Source organism: Mustelus asterias, chromosome 19 (genome assembly GCF_964213995.1).
Source record: "Mustelus asterias chromosome 19, sMusAst1.hap1.1, whole genome shotgun sequence".
Lineage (NCBI taxonomy): Eukaryota > Metazoa > Chordata > Chondrichthyes > Carcharhiniformes > Triakidae > Mustelus > Mustelus asterias.
The window spans coordinates 30,835,255-30,851,560 of NC_135819.1; the positions used below are offsets into that span (position 1 = coordinate 30,835,255).

General features: G+C 48.4%; 1 protein-coding gene across 5 annotated transcripts in view; it reads left to right on the forward strand.

Annotated features, from left to right (window-relative positions):
* Positions 1–16,306, forward strand: part of itpr2 (inositol 1,4,5-trisphosphate receptor, type 2) — a 252,424-nt gene that overhangs the window by 80,336 nt on the left and 155,782 nt on the right. For 3 of the 5 annotated variants that reach the window (XM_078235257.1, XM_078235259.1, XM_078235258.1), the window contains exons 9-13: positions 3,357–3,452; positions 7,416–7,460; positions 8,212–8,363; positions 10,328–10,427; positions 13,412–13,572. In XM_078235257.1, coding sequence (XP_078091383.1) covers positions 3,357–3,452; positions 7,416–7,460; positions 8,212–8,363; positions 10,328–10,427; positions 13,412–13,572 — 554 coding nt within the window. The remainder of the gene's footprint in view (positions 1–3,356; positions 3,453–7,415; positions 7,461–8,211; positions 8,364–10,327; positions 10,428–13,411; positions 13,573–16,306) is intronic. The other 2 variants (XM_078235260.1, XM_078235262.1) reach the window with 1 other exon arrangement.

Below are 16,306 nucleotides of genomic sequence, written 5' to 3' on the forward strand. Positions count from 1 at the left end.
CACTAATGGGCAATTTAGCATGGCCAATCCACCTAATCTGCACATCTTTGGAGAGTGGGAGGAAACCCACACAGATACGGGGACAAGGTGCAAACTTCACACAGACAGAGACCCAAGGCTGGAATTGAACCCGGGTCCCTGGCACTGGGAGACAGCAGTGTTAACCACTGTGCCACCATTGAAATTCCTTTTGCATCTCTTTTATTTTAGTTTGTGACCTAATGGTTTATGTGCGTGAGGAGGTGTGAATGAGTTGAGTGTTCCCTCCCTGGGGACTTGCTCAGAGAGACCTGTCGCATCACAACCAGATTTGGGGTTTTGTTCTGAATTTCTCAGGTTTTGCTTTCCTGATCTCACCTTTAAGAACAAAGAACAATACAGCACAGGAACAGGCCCTTCGGCCCTCCAAGCCCGCGCCGCTCCCTGGTCCAAACTAGACCATTCTTTTGTATCCCTCCATTCCCACTCCGTTCATATGGCTGTCCAGATAAGTCTTAAACGTTCCCAGTGTGTCCGCCTCCACCACCTTGCCTGGCAGCGCATTCCAGGCCCCCACCACCCTCTGTGTAAAATATGTTCGTCTGATATCTGTGTTAAACCTCCCCCCCCCTTCACCTTGAACCTATGACCCCTCGTGAACGTCACCACCGACCTGGGGAAAAGCTTCCCACCGTTCACCCTATCTATGCCTTTCATAATTTTATACACCTCTATTAAGTCTCCCCTCATCCTCCGTCTTTCCAGGGAGAACAACCCCAGTTTACCCAATCTCTCCTCATAACTAAGCCCCTCCATACCAGGCAACATCCTGGTAAACCTCCTCTGAACTCATTCCAAAGCCTCCACGTCCTTCTGGTAGTGTGGCGACCAGAACTGGACGCAGTATTCCAAATGCGGCCGAACCAACGTTCTATACATCTGCAACATCAGACCCCAACTTTTATACTCTATGCCCCGTCCTATAAAGGCAAGCATGCCATATGCCTTCTTCACCACCTTCTCCACCTGTGACATCACTTTCAAGGATCTGTGGACTTGCACACCCAGGTCCCTCTGCGTATCTACACCCTTTATGGTTCTGCCATTTATCATATAGCTCCTCCCTACATTATTTCTACCAAAATGCATCACTTCGCATTTATCAGGATTGAACTCCATCTGCCATTTCTTTGCCCAAATTTCCAGCCTATCTATATCCTTCTGTAGCTTCTGACACTGCTCCTCACTATCTGCAAGTCTTGCCAATTTTGTGTCGTCCGCAAACTTACTGATCACCCCAGTTACACCTTCTTCCAGATCATTTATATAAACCACAAACAGCAGAGGTCCCAATACAGAGCCCTGCGGAACACCACTAGTCACAGGCCTCCAGCCGGAAAAAGACCCTTCCACTACCACCCTCTGTCTTCTGTGACCAAGCCAGTTCTCCACCCATCTAGCCACCTCCCCCTTTATCCCATAAGATCCAACCTTTTTCACCAGCCTACCATGAGGTACTTTGTCAAACGCTTTACTAAAGTCCATATAGACGACATCCACGGCCCTTCCCTCGTCAACCATTTTGATCACTTCTTCAAAAAACTCCACTAGGTTAGTGAGGCATGACCTCCCTTTAGACTTTGTGCTGCCTGTGAGCTGGAATGTACTCCAGCTTTTACAACTTATGGTGAAGTAACGCTGAGACCTAACGGTCAGGTTAGTGACCCCATTCTGTAAACATGGACACCTAAATATATTGGGCCACCTCATGTAGTCTTCGGAAAGGTTCACTGAACACTTCAGTCAGATCGAGATTCTGATTCCAAACAAACTAATTATTTTCATGGAATCATAGAACCCCAACAATGCAGAAGGAGGCCTTTCGGCCCATCGAGTCTACACTGACCACGATCCCACCCAGGCCCGATCCCTGTAACTCCACATATTTATGCTGCTAATCCCCCTAACACTAGGGTCAATTTAGCTTGGCCAATCAACCTAACCCGCACATCTGTGGAGTGTAGGAGGAAACTGGAGCACCCGGAGGAATTCATAAGGCATAGGAGCAGAATTAAGCCACCATGCAGACACGGGGAGGATGTGCAAACTCCACACAGGCAGTGACCTGAGGCCAGAATTGAACCCAGGTCCTTGGCGCTGTGAGGCAGCACTGCTAACCACTGTGCCACCGTGCCGCCCTGATTTGTTTAAATAACAGCACTCAATAAACCATAAAAAGTATTGAATATTACTACATCCAGGACAAAGCAGTCGGCCTGATTGGCATCCCATCCTTGACCTTCAGTCACTCCCTCCACCATCGATGCACAGTGGGGGAAGGTGGGAGAGGCCGGGGGAGGTTTCGGGGGGGGGGTATGCATGTCATGGGGGAGAGTGGGGCACGATGGAGTGAGGTGAAGGGTCGGTCACAGGAGCCTGATTGGGTGCAGATAAGCTCTGTAGGGTTTGGGTTACGGACATCCATTTTCCACACCCCCAAGAGATGCCAAAACTGAATTAACCTCCGGGCTCGAGGCCTGTCCCACCTCTGTTTACCCATCCTCATCCCCAGCTAACATGTTAGAAAGAAAAATTGTGTTCCGATGGAGAGACACGTCTTCCCAAAGAGATTTTGATGACTTGGTCTGTGAGTTGGAGATGGGTTAGTGTCAAGCTTGTGAAATTGTATTCTTTCATGGGTTGTGGGTGCTATTGGCTGGCTCAGCAGTTATTGTCCAGCTCAGTAGCCCCTAAACTGAGTGTCTCGCTCGGCCATTTCAGAGGGACAGTTGAGAATCAACCACATTGCTGTGGCTCTGGAGTCACATGTAGGCCAGACCGGGTAAGGACGGCAGATTTCCTTCCCTAAAGGACATTAGTGATGGGTTTTTGCAACAATCGATAGTTATTGGTCCCCATCGCTGAGACTGGCTTTATATTCCAGATTTTAAATTGGATTTCAATTCCAGACCTAGGTCTCTGAATTCCTAGCCCAGTGACATTGCCAATGTCTCCCCAGTAACGTTTAAAGTTTTACCCCCCGCATGGTGTCTGTGTGTGAATGCCTCAAATATTGTTTCTAACAATACAGAAATACAAGTTTAAAATTTAGCAGGAACAAGAATCCATTGTAAGACGTTGAATATAAAAAGCTTCCACATTTCCATTCATCGTGGAATGCGAGGAACATCTTCTTTGATCATGTTTACAGTGTATTCCAAATTCTCTGGTCCCCACCAGGAATGTAGCTGACAAATCTATGAGGGAGATTGAAGCTTGCTCGGAATTCAATGACCATGTGGATCTGTCTCATTTCCCGTGTTTCTGGGAATGAATCCTGGTGTTTATTGAGTGATTTAGAGTGTTTCCTCTTGCAGGTTGTGCACCATGACCCATGTCGGAGTGGAGCGGGACACTGGAACAGTCTCTTTAGGTTCAAACACCTGGCTACCGGGAACTACTTAGCTGCAGAGGTATGAAGATTGTACAGTTCATCTGTAAATACCCCGCCTCCCCGTGCTGACTTGGGGCAGAGGGGGTTGAAGGATTTTGGGGGGGGTGGGATCAGGCTATTGAGTTGGATAATCAGCCATGGATCATAATGAATGGTGGCGCAGTCTCGAAGGGCCAAATGGCCTCCTCCTATTTTCTACATTTTTATGACAGTAATTACATTGAGCTTGTTTTAAGTGAATTTTGTTAGAAGTGAAATCCCACGGATTCTGGAGACCTGAAATAAAAGCAGAAAGTGCTGGAAAAACTCAGCAGGTCAGGCAGCATCTATAGAGACAGAAAGAGTTAACATTTCCAGTCTGTGTGGAATCCATTCATCACCGGTTTGATGTCTGCCTGAGGTTGCCTTTGAGATGTCGCTGGCCTGAATGGAGTATGCAGCAGGCACAACGCTTTGGTGGGATGGGTTTTCCCTGCTCTGCACCATCCCAATCCATTGTCCTCCACATTTCATTGGATATTTGTCACAGTCTGGTTATCCAATCCAAACAGTTCTTATTTGAAATGCCAGAACCTTGGGCAGGAGTAGCTAACATTGTTCCTCTGTTTGAGAAGAGCAGAAGAGACAATCCGGCAAATTCCAGGCCTGTGAGCCTTACGTCAGCGGCAGGGAAATTATTGGAGAAGAGTCTTGGGGACAGGATGTACTCACATCTGGAAGAGAATAGGCTTATTAGCGATAGGCAGCATGGTTTTGTGAAGGGGAGGTCGTGTCTCACAAACTTGATTGAGTTCTTTGAGGAAGTGACAAAAAAAATTGATCAGGGCAGTGGGTGTTGTATACATGGACTTCAGTAAAGCCTTCGATAAAGTTCCTCATGGCAGGCTGATACAGAAGGTGAAGTCATATAGGATCCGAGGTGAGCTGGTAAGATGGAGACAAAACTGGCTTGAGCATAGAAAGCAGGGAGTAGCAGTAGAAGGGTACTTTTCTAACTGGAGGTCTGTGACAAGCGGTGTTCCACAAGGATCAGTGCTGGGGCCTCTGTTGTTTGTAATATATATAAATGATTTGGAGGAAAATGTAGGTGGTCTGATTAGTAAATTTGCAGATGATACAAAAGCTGAGGGTGTAGCGGATAGTGAGGAGGATTGTCAGAGGATACAGCAGGATATAAATCAGCTGGAGACCTGGGCCGAAAGATGGCAGATGGAATTTAACCCGGACAAATGTGAGGTGATGCGATTTGGAGGGTCTACTGCAGAAGGAAAGTTTACAGTAAATGGTAGAGCCCTTAGAAATATTAGCATTCGGAGGGATCTAGGCGTGCAGATCCACGGTTCCCTGAAGGAGGCAACTCAGGTGGACAAGGTGGTCAAGAAGGTGTATGGCATGCTTGCCTTCATCAGTTGGGACGTTGAATGTAGGAATTGGAAAATCATGTTGCAGCTGTACAAGACTTGGGTAAGGCTGCATTTGGAGTATTGTGTCCAATTCTATGATGAATGATAAATCTGGCCCTGACCAGGTATATCCAAGGACACTGCTTGAGACTAGAGATGAAATTGCGGGAGCCCTGACTGAGATATCTGTATAATCATTAGCCATGGGTGAGGTACCAGAAGACTGGAGGGTAGCAAATATTGTGCCCTTATTTAAGAAGGGCTGCAAAGAAAAACATAGGAATTATAGACCGGTAAACCTAACATCTGTGGTGGGTAAGTTAGTGGAAAGGATTCTGAGGGAGAAGATATACAGGCAGTTGGAAAGGCAGGGTTTGACTATTAGTAGTCAGCACGGCTTTGTGCCGCCTTTGATGAAGTGACCAGGAAGGTTGATGAGGACAGGGCGGTAGACATAGTCTATATGGACTTCAGTAAGGCCTTTGATAAAGTTCCACATGGTAGGCTGCTCTGGAAGGTTAGATCACATGGAGTCCAGGGAGAGCTGACAAATTGGATATACAATTGGCTTGGTGGTAGGAAGCAGAGGGTAATGGTGGAAGGATGCTTGTCGGACTGGAGGCCTGTGACTAGTGGTGTGCCTCAGGGGGTCAGTGCTGGGCCATTGCTGTTTGTCATCTATATCAACGATTTGGCTGAGAATGTACAAGGCATGATCAGTAAGTTTGCTGATGACACTAAAATGGGTGGTATTGTAGACAGTGAGGAAGGTGATCAAAAATTGCAGCAGGATCAAGATCAGCTGGGGAAGTGGGCCGAGAAATGGCAAATGAAGTTCAATGCAGATAAGTGTGAGGTATTGCATTTTGGAAAGTCAAATCAAGGTAGGAGTTTCATGGTAAATAGTAGGAACTTGGGCAGTACGGAGGGTGTGCAACACTGCTGTGTTCAGTTTTGATCGCCTTGAAAGATGTTATTAAACTGGAGAGAGTGCAGAAGAGATTTACAAGGGTGTTGCCAGACTCGAGGGACTGAGTTATAGGGAGAGATTGGACAGGCTAGAGCTTTTTTCTTTAGAACGTAGGTAACTGAGGGGTAATCTTATAGAGGTGTGTAAGGTCATGAGAGGCATGGATAGGGTGAATGCACTCAGTCTTTTTCCCAGGTTTGGGGAATCGAGAACTAGAGGGCATAGGTTTAAGTTAAGAGGGGTAAGAATTAATGGGAACCTGAGGTGCAACTTTTTTACCCAGAGAGTGGTACGTATATGTAATGAGCTGCAGGAGGAAGTGGTTGAGGCAGGGACATTGACAACATTTAAAAGGCATTTGGACAGATACATGGATAGGAAAGGTTTAGAGGGATATGGGCCAAATGCAGGCAAATGGATTTAGATGGGCTTTTTGATCAGCATGGACCAGTTCAGGCTGAAGGGCCTATCTCCATGCCGTACATTCTATGATTCTATAATTCTGGTCGCCACTCTACTGGAAGGTTGTTGATGCATTGGAAAAGGTGCAGAAGAGATTTACCAGGATGTTGCCTGGTCTGGAGGATATGGACTATGAAGAAAGGTTGAACTTGGATTGTTTTCACTGGAGCGTCAGAGGATGAGGGGGGAACCTGATAGAAGTTTACAAGATTATGACAGACTTGGATAGAGTGGATAGTCACAGACTTTTTCTCAGGGTTGAAGGGTCAATTACTCGGGGGCATAGGTTGAAAGTAGAGGGGGGAAATTTAAAAGCGGTGTAAGGGGCACGTTTTTCAACACAGAGGGTGGTGAATGCCTGGAACCCGCTGCCCCCACCCCACCATTTGGCCAGTTGATGACCAGAGGGCAGGCTTGCTGTCCAATTAAGGACAGAGGGTGGTCTCTCGAAACTGGAGAGCCAATCAGAGGACCCTACAGCTTGAAAGAGCAGCAGGATAATAGTTAATAAATTAACAACTGGTTAGAGTTAACGTTAAACTGTGTTATTGAATAAGATTTGTTTTACGATAAAAGACCTCTACTTTGTCACAGAACCATAGAATCCCTACAGCGCAGAAAGAGGCCATTCAGCCCATCGAGTCTGTACTGACAACAATCCCACCCAGCCCCTATCCCCATAACCCCATATTTACCCAGCTAGTCCCCCTGACACTAAGGGGCAATTTAGCATGGAAAATCCACCTAACCCTCACGTCTTTGGACTGTGGGAGGAAACCGGAGCACCCGGAGGAAACCCACGCAGACACGGGGAGAATGTGCAAACTCCACACAGACAGTGACCCGAGACCGGAATTGTACCTGGGTCCCTGGCGCTGTGAGGCAGCAGCGTTAACCACAGTGCCACTTCTGTCAGTGGAATTACTCCTGGAGGGAAGTATCCTTTCGTCACATTGATGCCAACTTAGAAAATAGTTGGGGATGAAAGTTCCTCTGGGTTTCTCTGTCTGGCTGTCTGAGGCTCAGGAGAAACCTCGATTACAGACATCTGAACCTCTGTCAACCGGAATGGGAAAATCCCTGAGATAATCCACTTCCCATTTTAGATTTGTCCTGTAACTTTATAAATGTGCTGCTTTGATTTCAGGTTAATCCGGATTATCACAATGATCAATTAGAATCAAAGGGAGCGGTAAGTGAGAGCACTTTGTTCTCGTGTGGTTTCCTGTGGTGCCTGTCGATCTCACCGTCTCCCTGGCCCTCAGCCTTACGTTGCTGCTCCAGTGCCGGTATCGAAATATCTGAAACACAGCAGCCGTGACACTTCAGCACCCTCCGACTCCCCGCTCGATCCCCTCCGACACCCCGCTTGATGACCCCCCCCCCCCCCCCCCCCCACCACCGGCACCCTCCCCGACGCCCCGCTCGATCCCCTCCCCCCGACGCCCAGCTCGATCCCCTCCGACGCCCCGTTCGCCCGCCCCACTTGCCCAGCAGTGTTGATGTCTCTGGAGTGAAATTTGAACTTGACCTTGTGACTCCGAAGCGAGAGTGTTGCAGCTTCCAATGTTTAAGTCACAGTGCGCCGTGAGCACTGCGCCGTGAGCACTGCGCCGTGAGCACTGCGCCACGAGCACTGCGCCGCGAGCACTGCGCCGCGAGCACTGCGCCGCGAGCACTGCGCCGCGAGCACTGCGCCGCGAGCTCTGCGCCGCGAGCTCTGCGCCGCGAGCACTGCGCCGCGAGCACTGCGTCATGAATACTGCGCCTCTGCTGTTTCAGTCTCCCCGTGTGCACACGGCTGCTGATAGATTGTTTGTGTGAGTTGCGATCACTGATTGAGTTGGATGTTCTCTCAGCGAGGCATCACATTCGCTCAGACGGATGGCCGCTTTGGATCTTTCTGTGCAGCTTACACTGCATTGTGTTTTCTTTTGTTTCAGAATGAGGGGGACGTGTTGCCAGCTAAAAACAAGTGGCAGACGGTGGAGAAGATTATGTACACGCTGGTGTCGGTGCCCCATGGGAATGACATTGCATCGCTCTTCGAACTGGACACCACCACTCTACAGAGGGCTGACTCCCTGGTCCCCAGGTAATCTCTGCCCTTTGGCCAACACATCCATTAATCTGGAATGTTGTGTCATGTTTTTGCTGTAACTGCGCAGATGAGTTGCATTTTATGTGAAACATGGAGAATAGGAGTAGGAGGAGGCCATTCGGCCCTTCGAGCCTGTTCCGTCATTCAATATGATCATGGCTGATCCTCAATTTCAACACCATACTCCAGCACTCTCCCCGTATCCCTTGATACCTTTAGACATGTTCAGTGACTTGGTCTCCACAGCTTTCTGTGGTCGGGAATTCCATAAGTTCTCCTCCCTCTGAGTGAAGAATTTCTCCTCATCTCGGTCCTAAATGGCCTTCCCCGTATCCTGAGACTGTGACCCCTGGTTCTAGATAGATTTACCTGACCGGTGTGGATTTTCTCATTTGTCCGTCTCCCTTATGAGGTGCGTTTGCTGAAACCACTTCATCTAATTTTTACATCACACAAGGAGGCCATTCGACTCATCGTGCCTACACCAACTCATCAAATGAGCAACTCACCTAATGCCACTCCCCTGTCTTCTCCCCGAGGCCGGCACATTCTTCCTTTTCAGATAACAATCCAATTCCCTCTTGAGTGCCTGGATTGAACCTGCCTCCACCACACTCAGTGTATCCCAGACATTACCCTTGAGTGAGGTTTTCCTCCTGTCTACATTGCTCCCTTTTCCAGTTACCTTAAATCTGTGCCCCAGCGGGACTGGTTTTATCTGCTATCTCCGGATCTCCCAGGGTTTCGAACACCTCGATCAAATCTCCCCTCAACTGTTTGTCCTGCAGTGAGGAGAGGCCCAGCTTCTCCGATCTCTCTCTGTCACCGCAACTCCTCATCCCTGGAACCACCTTGTGAATCTTTTCTGGTGGCACAGTGGTTAGCACTGCTGCCTCACGGCATCAGGGACCCGGGTTCAATTCCCGGCTTGGGTCACTGTCTGCGTGGAGTCTGCACGTTCTCCCCGTGTCTGCGTGGGTTTCCTCCCGGGTGCTCCGGTTTCCTCCCACAGTCCGAAAGACATGCTGGGTAGGTGGATTGACCTGAACAGGTCCCAGAGTGTGGCGACTAGGGGATTTTCACAGTAACTTCATTGCAGTGTTCATGTAAGCCCACTTGTGACACTAATAAATAAACTTGAACCATAACTGGATGTGAATAACGGGACAGTTACAAGATTTTCTTTGGCTTTTTCACACAGCAAAGTCCACCGTCACCTGACCCAGATTGCCAGAGCTAAATGGTGTCGGTTTTGTCTTTTCAGCCTCTGCAAAGTGTGCTGCTTTGAATCTGTGCAGATAGATGTCGATTGTAGCAGATATTTTCAGCTGATCTTTCTCTACACCCTAGCTATGACTGTAACATTACATTCTGCACACTCTCCATTCCTACTCAATGAATGGTATGCTTTGTCTGTATAGCGCGCAAGAATAGCACTGTATACTAATACATGTGCAATAATAAATCAAATCAAATCAAAGAATTGCTGGGCAGAGCAAAGAATGAATATTATTAAAGTGGTAGTGTGAGTGTTAAGGAAAGAGTTACCATAGCAACACTCATGATGTGGAGATGCCGGTATTGGACTGGGGTGGGCACAGTAAGAAGTCTCACAACACCAGGTTAAAGTCCAACAGGTTTATTTGGAATCACGAGCTTTCGGAGCGCTGCCCCTTCATCAGGTGAGCGCAGCCACTCCCCATACCCTGGTGAAAGAATCGCGCTCTCCGAAAGCTCGTGATTCCAAATACATCTGTTGGACTTTAACCTGGTGTTGTGAGACTTCTTACATCGCAACACTCATTCACCTACAATCAGCAGGGGTAGGGGTTTGAGTTGGGGAACATTTCACTGCCCAATTTGTCAATCAGGGCTTCAGCTTTCTTTTATTTCACTGAAATTTGCGGTTAACTGGAGTAAGGAGCATTGTTTCGTACTCACTGTGGTTTTTTCTCCAGGAATTCCTACGTTAGATTGAGACACCTCTGCACAAACACCTGGGTGACCAGCAGCATCATCCACATAGATATAGAGGAGGAGAGGCCAGTCATGTTGAAGGTATGGTTTGCAGCTGAAAGCTCAACAACATTGACCTTGTCTTCTGGCACTGCTGTTTCTAGATCGTGTCCGCTGTGGCTCAGCGGGTAGCTCTCTTGCCTCGGACTCAGAAGGTTGTGGGTTCAAGTCCCGCTCCAGAAACCTGAGCAAAGAATTGAGGCTGGCACCGCAGTGCAGTACGGAGGGTGTGCAACACTGCTGGGAGGTGCCTTCCTTCAGTTAAGACATTGAACCAAGTTCCTGGCTACCCCCTCGGGTGGATGTACGGGACCCCACAATGCTGTTTGGAGAAACGTAGGATCCCTACAGTACAGAAAGAGGCCATTCAGCCCATCGGGTCTGCACTGACCCTCCAAAAGAGCATCTCACTCCTGCCCTTCCTTCTGCCCTATCCCTGTAACCCCGTGCATTTAGCATGGCCAATCCAACTGACCTACACATATTGGGACTGTGGGAGGAAATCGGAGCATCCGGAGGAAACTCACGCAGACACGGGGAGAAGGTGCAAACCCTACACCGACAATGACCCAAGGTTGGAATTGAACCCGGGACCCTGGAGCCATGAGGCAGCAGTGCTAACGACTGTGCAGAAGAGCAGGGGAGTTCTCCCCAAATGAGCTGCCAATGTTTATCCCTCCACCATAGAAATCATAGAAGAACCAGCATCACAAACCGAATATCTGGTCTTTATTTCATTGTTCTTTTGGTTACAAAGTTTCTCTCCATGAGAAGAATGACTACACTTCCCAGATACTTCACTGATTGTGAAGTGCTAAGATTGGCTTTGAGATTGTGAAAGGGGCTATGTAAATGCACACCTTCCTCCTCCTCACCACTTGGTTTATTGTAGAGTCTTTGTCCCAGTGGGTAGGGTGGACCTAGTTAAACAGGTTGTGGGAAATGGGAGGCTGTGCAAGTTGAACTGGTTAAACTCCTATAGTTCACATCCACACACACATTATATATCAGGGCGAGGGGTCTGTAGTAACCTGGCTCCACCAGTTATTAACGAACAAAGGGCGGCACAGTGGTTAGCACTGCTGCCTCACAGCTCCAGGGACCTGGGTTTGATTCCCAGCTTGGGTCACTGTCTGTGCGGAGTCTGCACGTTCTCCCCGTGTCTGTGTGGGTTTCCTCCGGGTGCTCCGGTTTCCTCCCACAGTCCAAAGATGTGTGGGTTAGGTGGATTGGCCATGCTAAATTGCCCCTTAGTGTCAGGGGGACTAGCTAGTGTAAATGCATGGGGTATTGGGGATAGGGCTGGGTGGGATTGTGGTCGGTGCAGACTCAATGGGCTGAATGGCCTCCTTCTGCAGTGTAGGATTCTATGATTCTACATAGAACATTTATTAACAGTAACAACTATATACAGTGCAGTGCAGATTCGATGCTCACAGTCTCGCCTCCAGGATCTAACTGCTGGGACAAGCTCAGACAAGTTGTAGTGAAGCCCAAACTTGGTTCCCAATTGGCCAGTCCAGGTCATGTGACCCTTTCAGATGATCACCCCCTTGAAGGGGCCAAATACCCCAGGATCCCAAACCGTGAATCATAGAATCCCTACAGCGCAGAAGGAGGCCATTCAGCCCATCGGGTCTGCACCGACAACACTCCCACCCAGGCCCTATACCCATAACCCCATGCATTTACCCTAGCTAGTCTACCTGACACTGAGGGGCAATTTAACATGGATCTGTTTCGATTCCCGGCCTGGGTCTCTGTGCGGAGTTTGCATGTTCTCCCCGTGTCTGCGTGGGTTTCCTCGGGTGCTCCGGTTTCCTCCCACAGTCCGAAAGACGTGCTGGTGTGCCGTGCTAAATTCTTCCTCAGTGTATAGGCGCCGGAGTGTGGTGACTAGGGAATTTTCACAGTAACTCCATTGCAGCGTTAATGTAAGCCTACTTGTGACACTAATAAATAAACTTGAAATAAAGGACCTTTTTTCCCAATTGTTTCCTTTTTCTTTGCTGTTTTTAGTTTAATCCTATTAGAAACATAGAATTCCTACAGTGCAGAAAGAGGCCATCCGGCCTATCGAGTCTGTACTGACTCTCTGAAAGAGCATCCTACCCAGACTCTCCCTTCTGCCCTATCTCTGTAACCCCACACATTTACCAATGCAAATTTAACCGCACATCTTTAGAATGTGGGAGGAAACCCACGCAGCCATGGGGAGAATGTGCAAACTCCACAAAGACAGTGACCCAAGCTGGGAATTGAACCCGGGTCCCTGGTGTTGTAAGGCAGCAGTGCTAACCACTGTGCCACCGTGCTGGCCCACTTTTGGCTGCTGCCATTTATGACTTTGCTGTTCACATCTGGACACATCATTTGTTTCTTGGCTTGTACCATCATTGCTTGCACCCCTTTTGTGATGTAATCCTTCCCGCCTTCCTCCCCATCACCGACCTTCCCTTTTGTTCTTTATCCCACTTTGTCCAAACCCTGTTATATTTCAAACTTCCTCCAGTTGTGATGAAAGGTCACAGATCTGAGATGTTGGGAGGAATTAATGTGTGGAGCAACCGATTGGGGATCTGGTGGAGGCTTCTCTCCGGGGAGACCACCATAGACCAACTAAAATACTTCACTCTTTTCACATAACATTTCCATATTTCCGCACAGTGGGCAGCGCTGCTGCCTCATGGCACCAGGAACCCAGGTGACCGTCTGTGCGGAATCTGCACGTTCTCCCCGTGTCTGCGTGGGTTTCCTCCGGGTGCTCCGGATTCCTCCCACTCTCCAAAGATGTGTGGGTTATGTGGATTGGCCATGCTAAATTCTCCCTCAGTGTACAATGAAGTGTACGTTAGGGGGATAAGTGGAGTAAATGCATGGGGTTAGGGGGTAGGGCCTGGGTAAGAAAGTCAGTGCAGGTTGAATGGGCTGAATGGCCTCCTTCTGCACTATAGGGGTTTTATGATATTGGTTGTTGCTGTGACATTGTCTATGAGTTACAGGGTGACTTTTGTCTCGCCTACTAGATTGGAACATGTCCGACCAAAGAGGATAAGGAAGCGTTTGCGATTGTCTCTGTCCCTCTCTCAGAAGTCCGAGATTTAGACTTTGCGAATGATGCCAGCAAGGTGCTTTCTGCAACCGTCCAAAGGCTGGAGGATGGCACCATCACCCAGAATGAAAGGAGGTCAGTGACTGCGTTTGACAACCTGTCCTATTCGCAGAATTGACAACACCAAATCGGGTCGATCCTCACGTTCACGCACAGCGTGAGCCCCTGTCCGTTCCACTTCATCTACCGTTAGGAAAGCAAAATCCTGCGGATACTGGAAATCTGAAATAAAGTCAGAAAGTGTTGGAGATCCTTAGCAGGTTAGACAGCCGGTGTGGAGAGAGGAACACAGGGAATGTTTGGAGCCCAGTATAACTTTGGAACTGTTTTTTGAATTAGAATGATATAGGATTGCCAGACCTGCTGAGTTTATCCAGCATTTTCTGTTTGTATTTTATCCACTACTCTCTATTTGAGAAATCTCCCAATTGCACTCTCTGGGGAAAGAAATTTTTTCTGAATCTCCTACTGATTACATTAGTTTTTTAAAATTCATCTGTGGGACGTCAGCGTCGCTGGCTGGGCCAGCATTTATTGCCCATCCCTAGTTGCCCGAGGGCAGTTGAGAGTCAACCACATTGCTGTGGCTCTGGAGTCACATGTAGGCCAGACCGGGTAAGGATGGCAGATTTCCTTCCCTAAAAGACATTAGTGACCCAGATGGTTTTTTCTCACAATCGACAATGGTTTCATGGTCATCAGTAGATTCTTAATTCCAGATTTTTTTTTATTGAATTCAAATTCCACCATCTACCCTGGCGGGATTCGAACCCGGGTCCCCAGAACATTAGCTGAGTTCCTGGATTAATAGTCTAGCAATAAATACCACTAGGCCCATTGCCTCCCCAGCGACTGACTTATATTTATGACCCAAAAGTTTTGGTCTCCTTACAAGTGGAAGTATCTTCTCCACATCTATCCCATGGAAACCTTGCATAGTTTTACAGAGCTTGGAGTTAAGATAATTCGATTTGATTTTATAAAAGGTGCAAAATGAAAGATCATTTTCCCAGTGCTGCGTGGTTCTAGAATTCTTCCCTGGCACCAAGTGCCATTTTTCTGTGAATGGATCTGGTTTAAATTGTGTTTTCCCCGTCCCAGAAAATTACTGGGGAAGGGGAGGGGGAGGCGGGGCGAGGGGAAGGCTGGGGGAGGGGGCTGGGGTCATCAGGAGAGTAGGGCCGATATTCGGCCTAGTCTTTACCCGTCCTTCATTTCCATGTGTTCCTATTTGTGTTTTTATTAGGTAGGGGGAGGTGTTGGTGTCGGGGTATTGCCCCTGGACGAGTAAGCCCAGTGACCCAGGGCTGTTCAGATGGTGAAATTTGAAATCAATAAAAATCTGGAATCAGAAGTCTCTTGATTACATCACCAAAAGCCGATTGTTGTCAGAACCCGTCTGGTTCACTAATCCTTACCTGCTCTGGCCTACCTGTGACTCCAGACCCACAGTAATGTGGCTACACGCCCTCAGAGGGAATTAGTGCAGATGGGTAATAAATGCTGCCCCACCATTGACACCCGCATTCAATGATTAAGAGAAATGAACAATGGGATTGTGTGTGCTGTGTCTCTAGTGTTTCCACCTGGCCACTGGAGTTTGGAGGAACAAGGGGTTTTAGCAAAGTGCTCAGACAAAGAAACAGCCAATCAGCTCGAAAATCAATGTGTAGCTGTTGATGTTCCACATTGTTCCTCCTGGATCAAAAATATGGTCCCTCTCCCTTCATCGCCCCCCCGGGGCCCCGCCGCCCCATGGCCCCACCTCCCCGTGGCCCCACCTTCCCGTGGCCCCACTGTCACGTGCTCTGATTCTTGTATATATATGTTGGGGTGTGTGCTGTCCCTTTAAGAGTGCGGGTCAGGTGACCCTGGGGCTACCCAGGATGGAGCTTGGGGAGTCAGTTGAGGACTGACTGTGAAAGGATCGGCAATAAGCTGCTCCCTTGTTGAGTGCTACAGGCCTACCCCATGCCCCTTTAATACATTGCAAACAAGTCCTGAATATAATGGTCTCCTTGCACATGCTGCCCTCTTTACTCTAACCTTCCTCGTTAGTTGTGTGTGTTGTCCAATAATCTTCGTTGTGTTTCTCAGAAACCATATCTCTCTATTTTTGACTTTCTGCTCTTCCTTTTAAAGAGGTCTGGCGTTTTTGTGAAGGTTGTTTTGTAAGCGTTCGAATCACAGAATTGTTACAGAGCGAAGGGAGGCCATTCAGCCTATCGTGACTAGACTGGCTCTCTGAATGAGCAATTCCCCTAGTTTCATGCACCGCTCTCTTCCAGTAACCCTGCAAGTTCTTTCTTTTCAGATAACACTCTAACTCCCGTTTGAGTGCTTCGGTTGAAGCTGCCTCCAGCACACACTCAGCCAATGTCCAGATCCTAACCACCCACTGAGTAAGAAAAGTTTCTGCTCAGCCCCTACCCACTCACTACGTGAAAAAGATTTTCCTTCTGTCACTTCATAGAATCCCTACAGTGCAGAAGGAGGCCATTCAGCCCATCGAGTGTGCACCAACCACAATCCCACCCAGGTCTTATCCCCGTAACCCCTGATATTTACCCTGCTAATCTCCTTGACACTAGGGTTAATTTAGCACAGCCAATCAACCTAACCCCTGCACATCTTTGGGAGGAAACCGGAGCACCCGGAGGAAACCCACACAGACACGGGGAGAACGTGCAGACTCCACACAGACAGTGACCTGAGGCTGGAATTGAGCCCGGGTCCCTGGTGCTGTGAGGCAGCAGTGCTAACCACTGTGCCACCCCAATTCTGCTTCTTTTCTGATTGCTTTAATCTG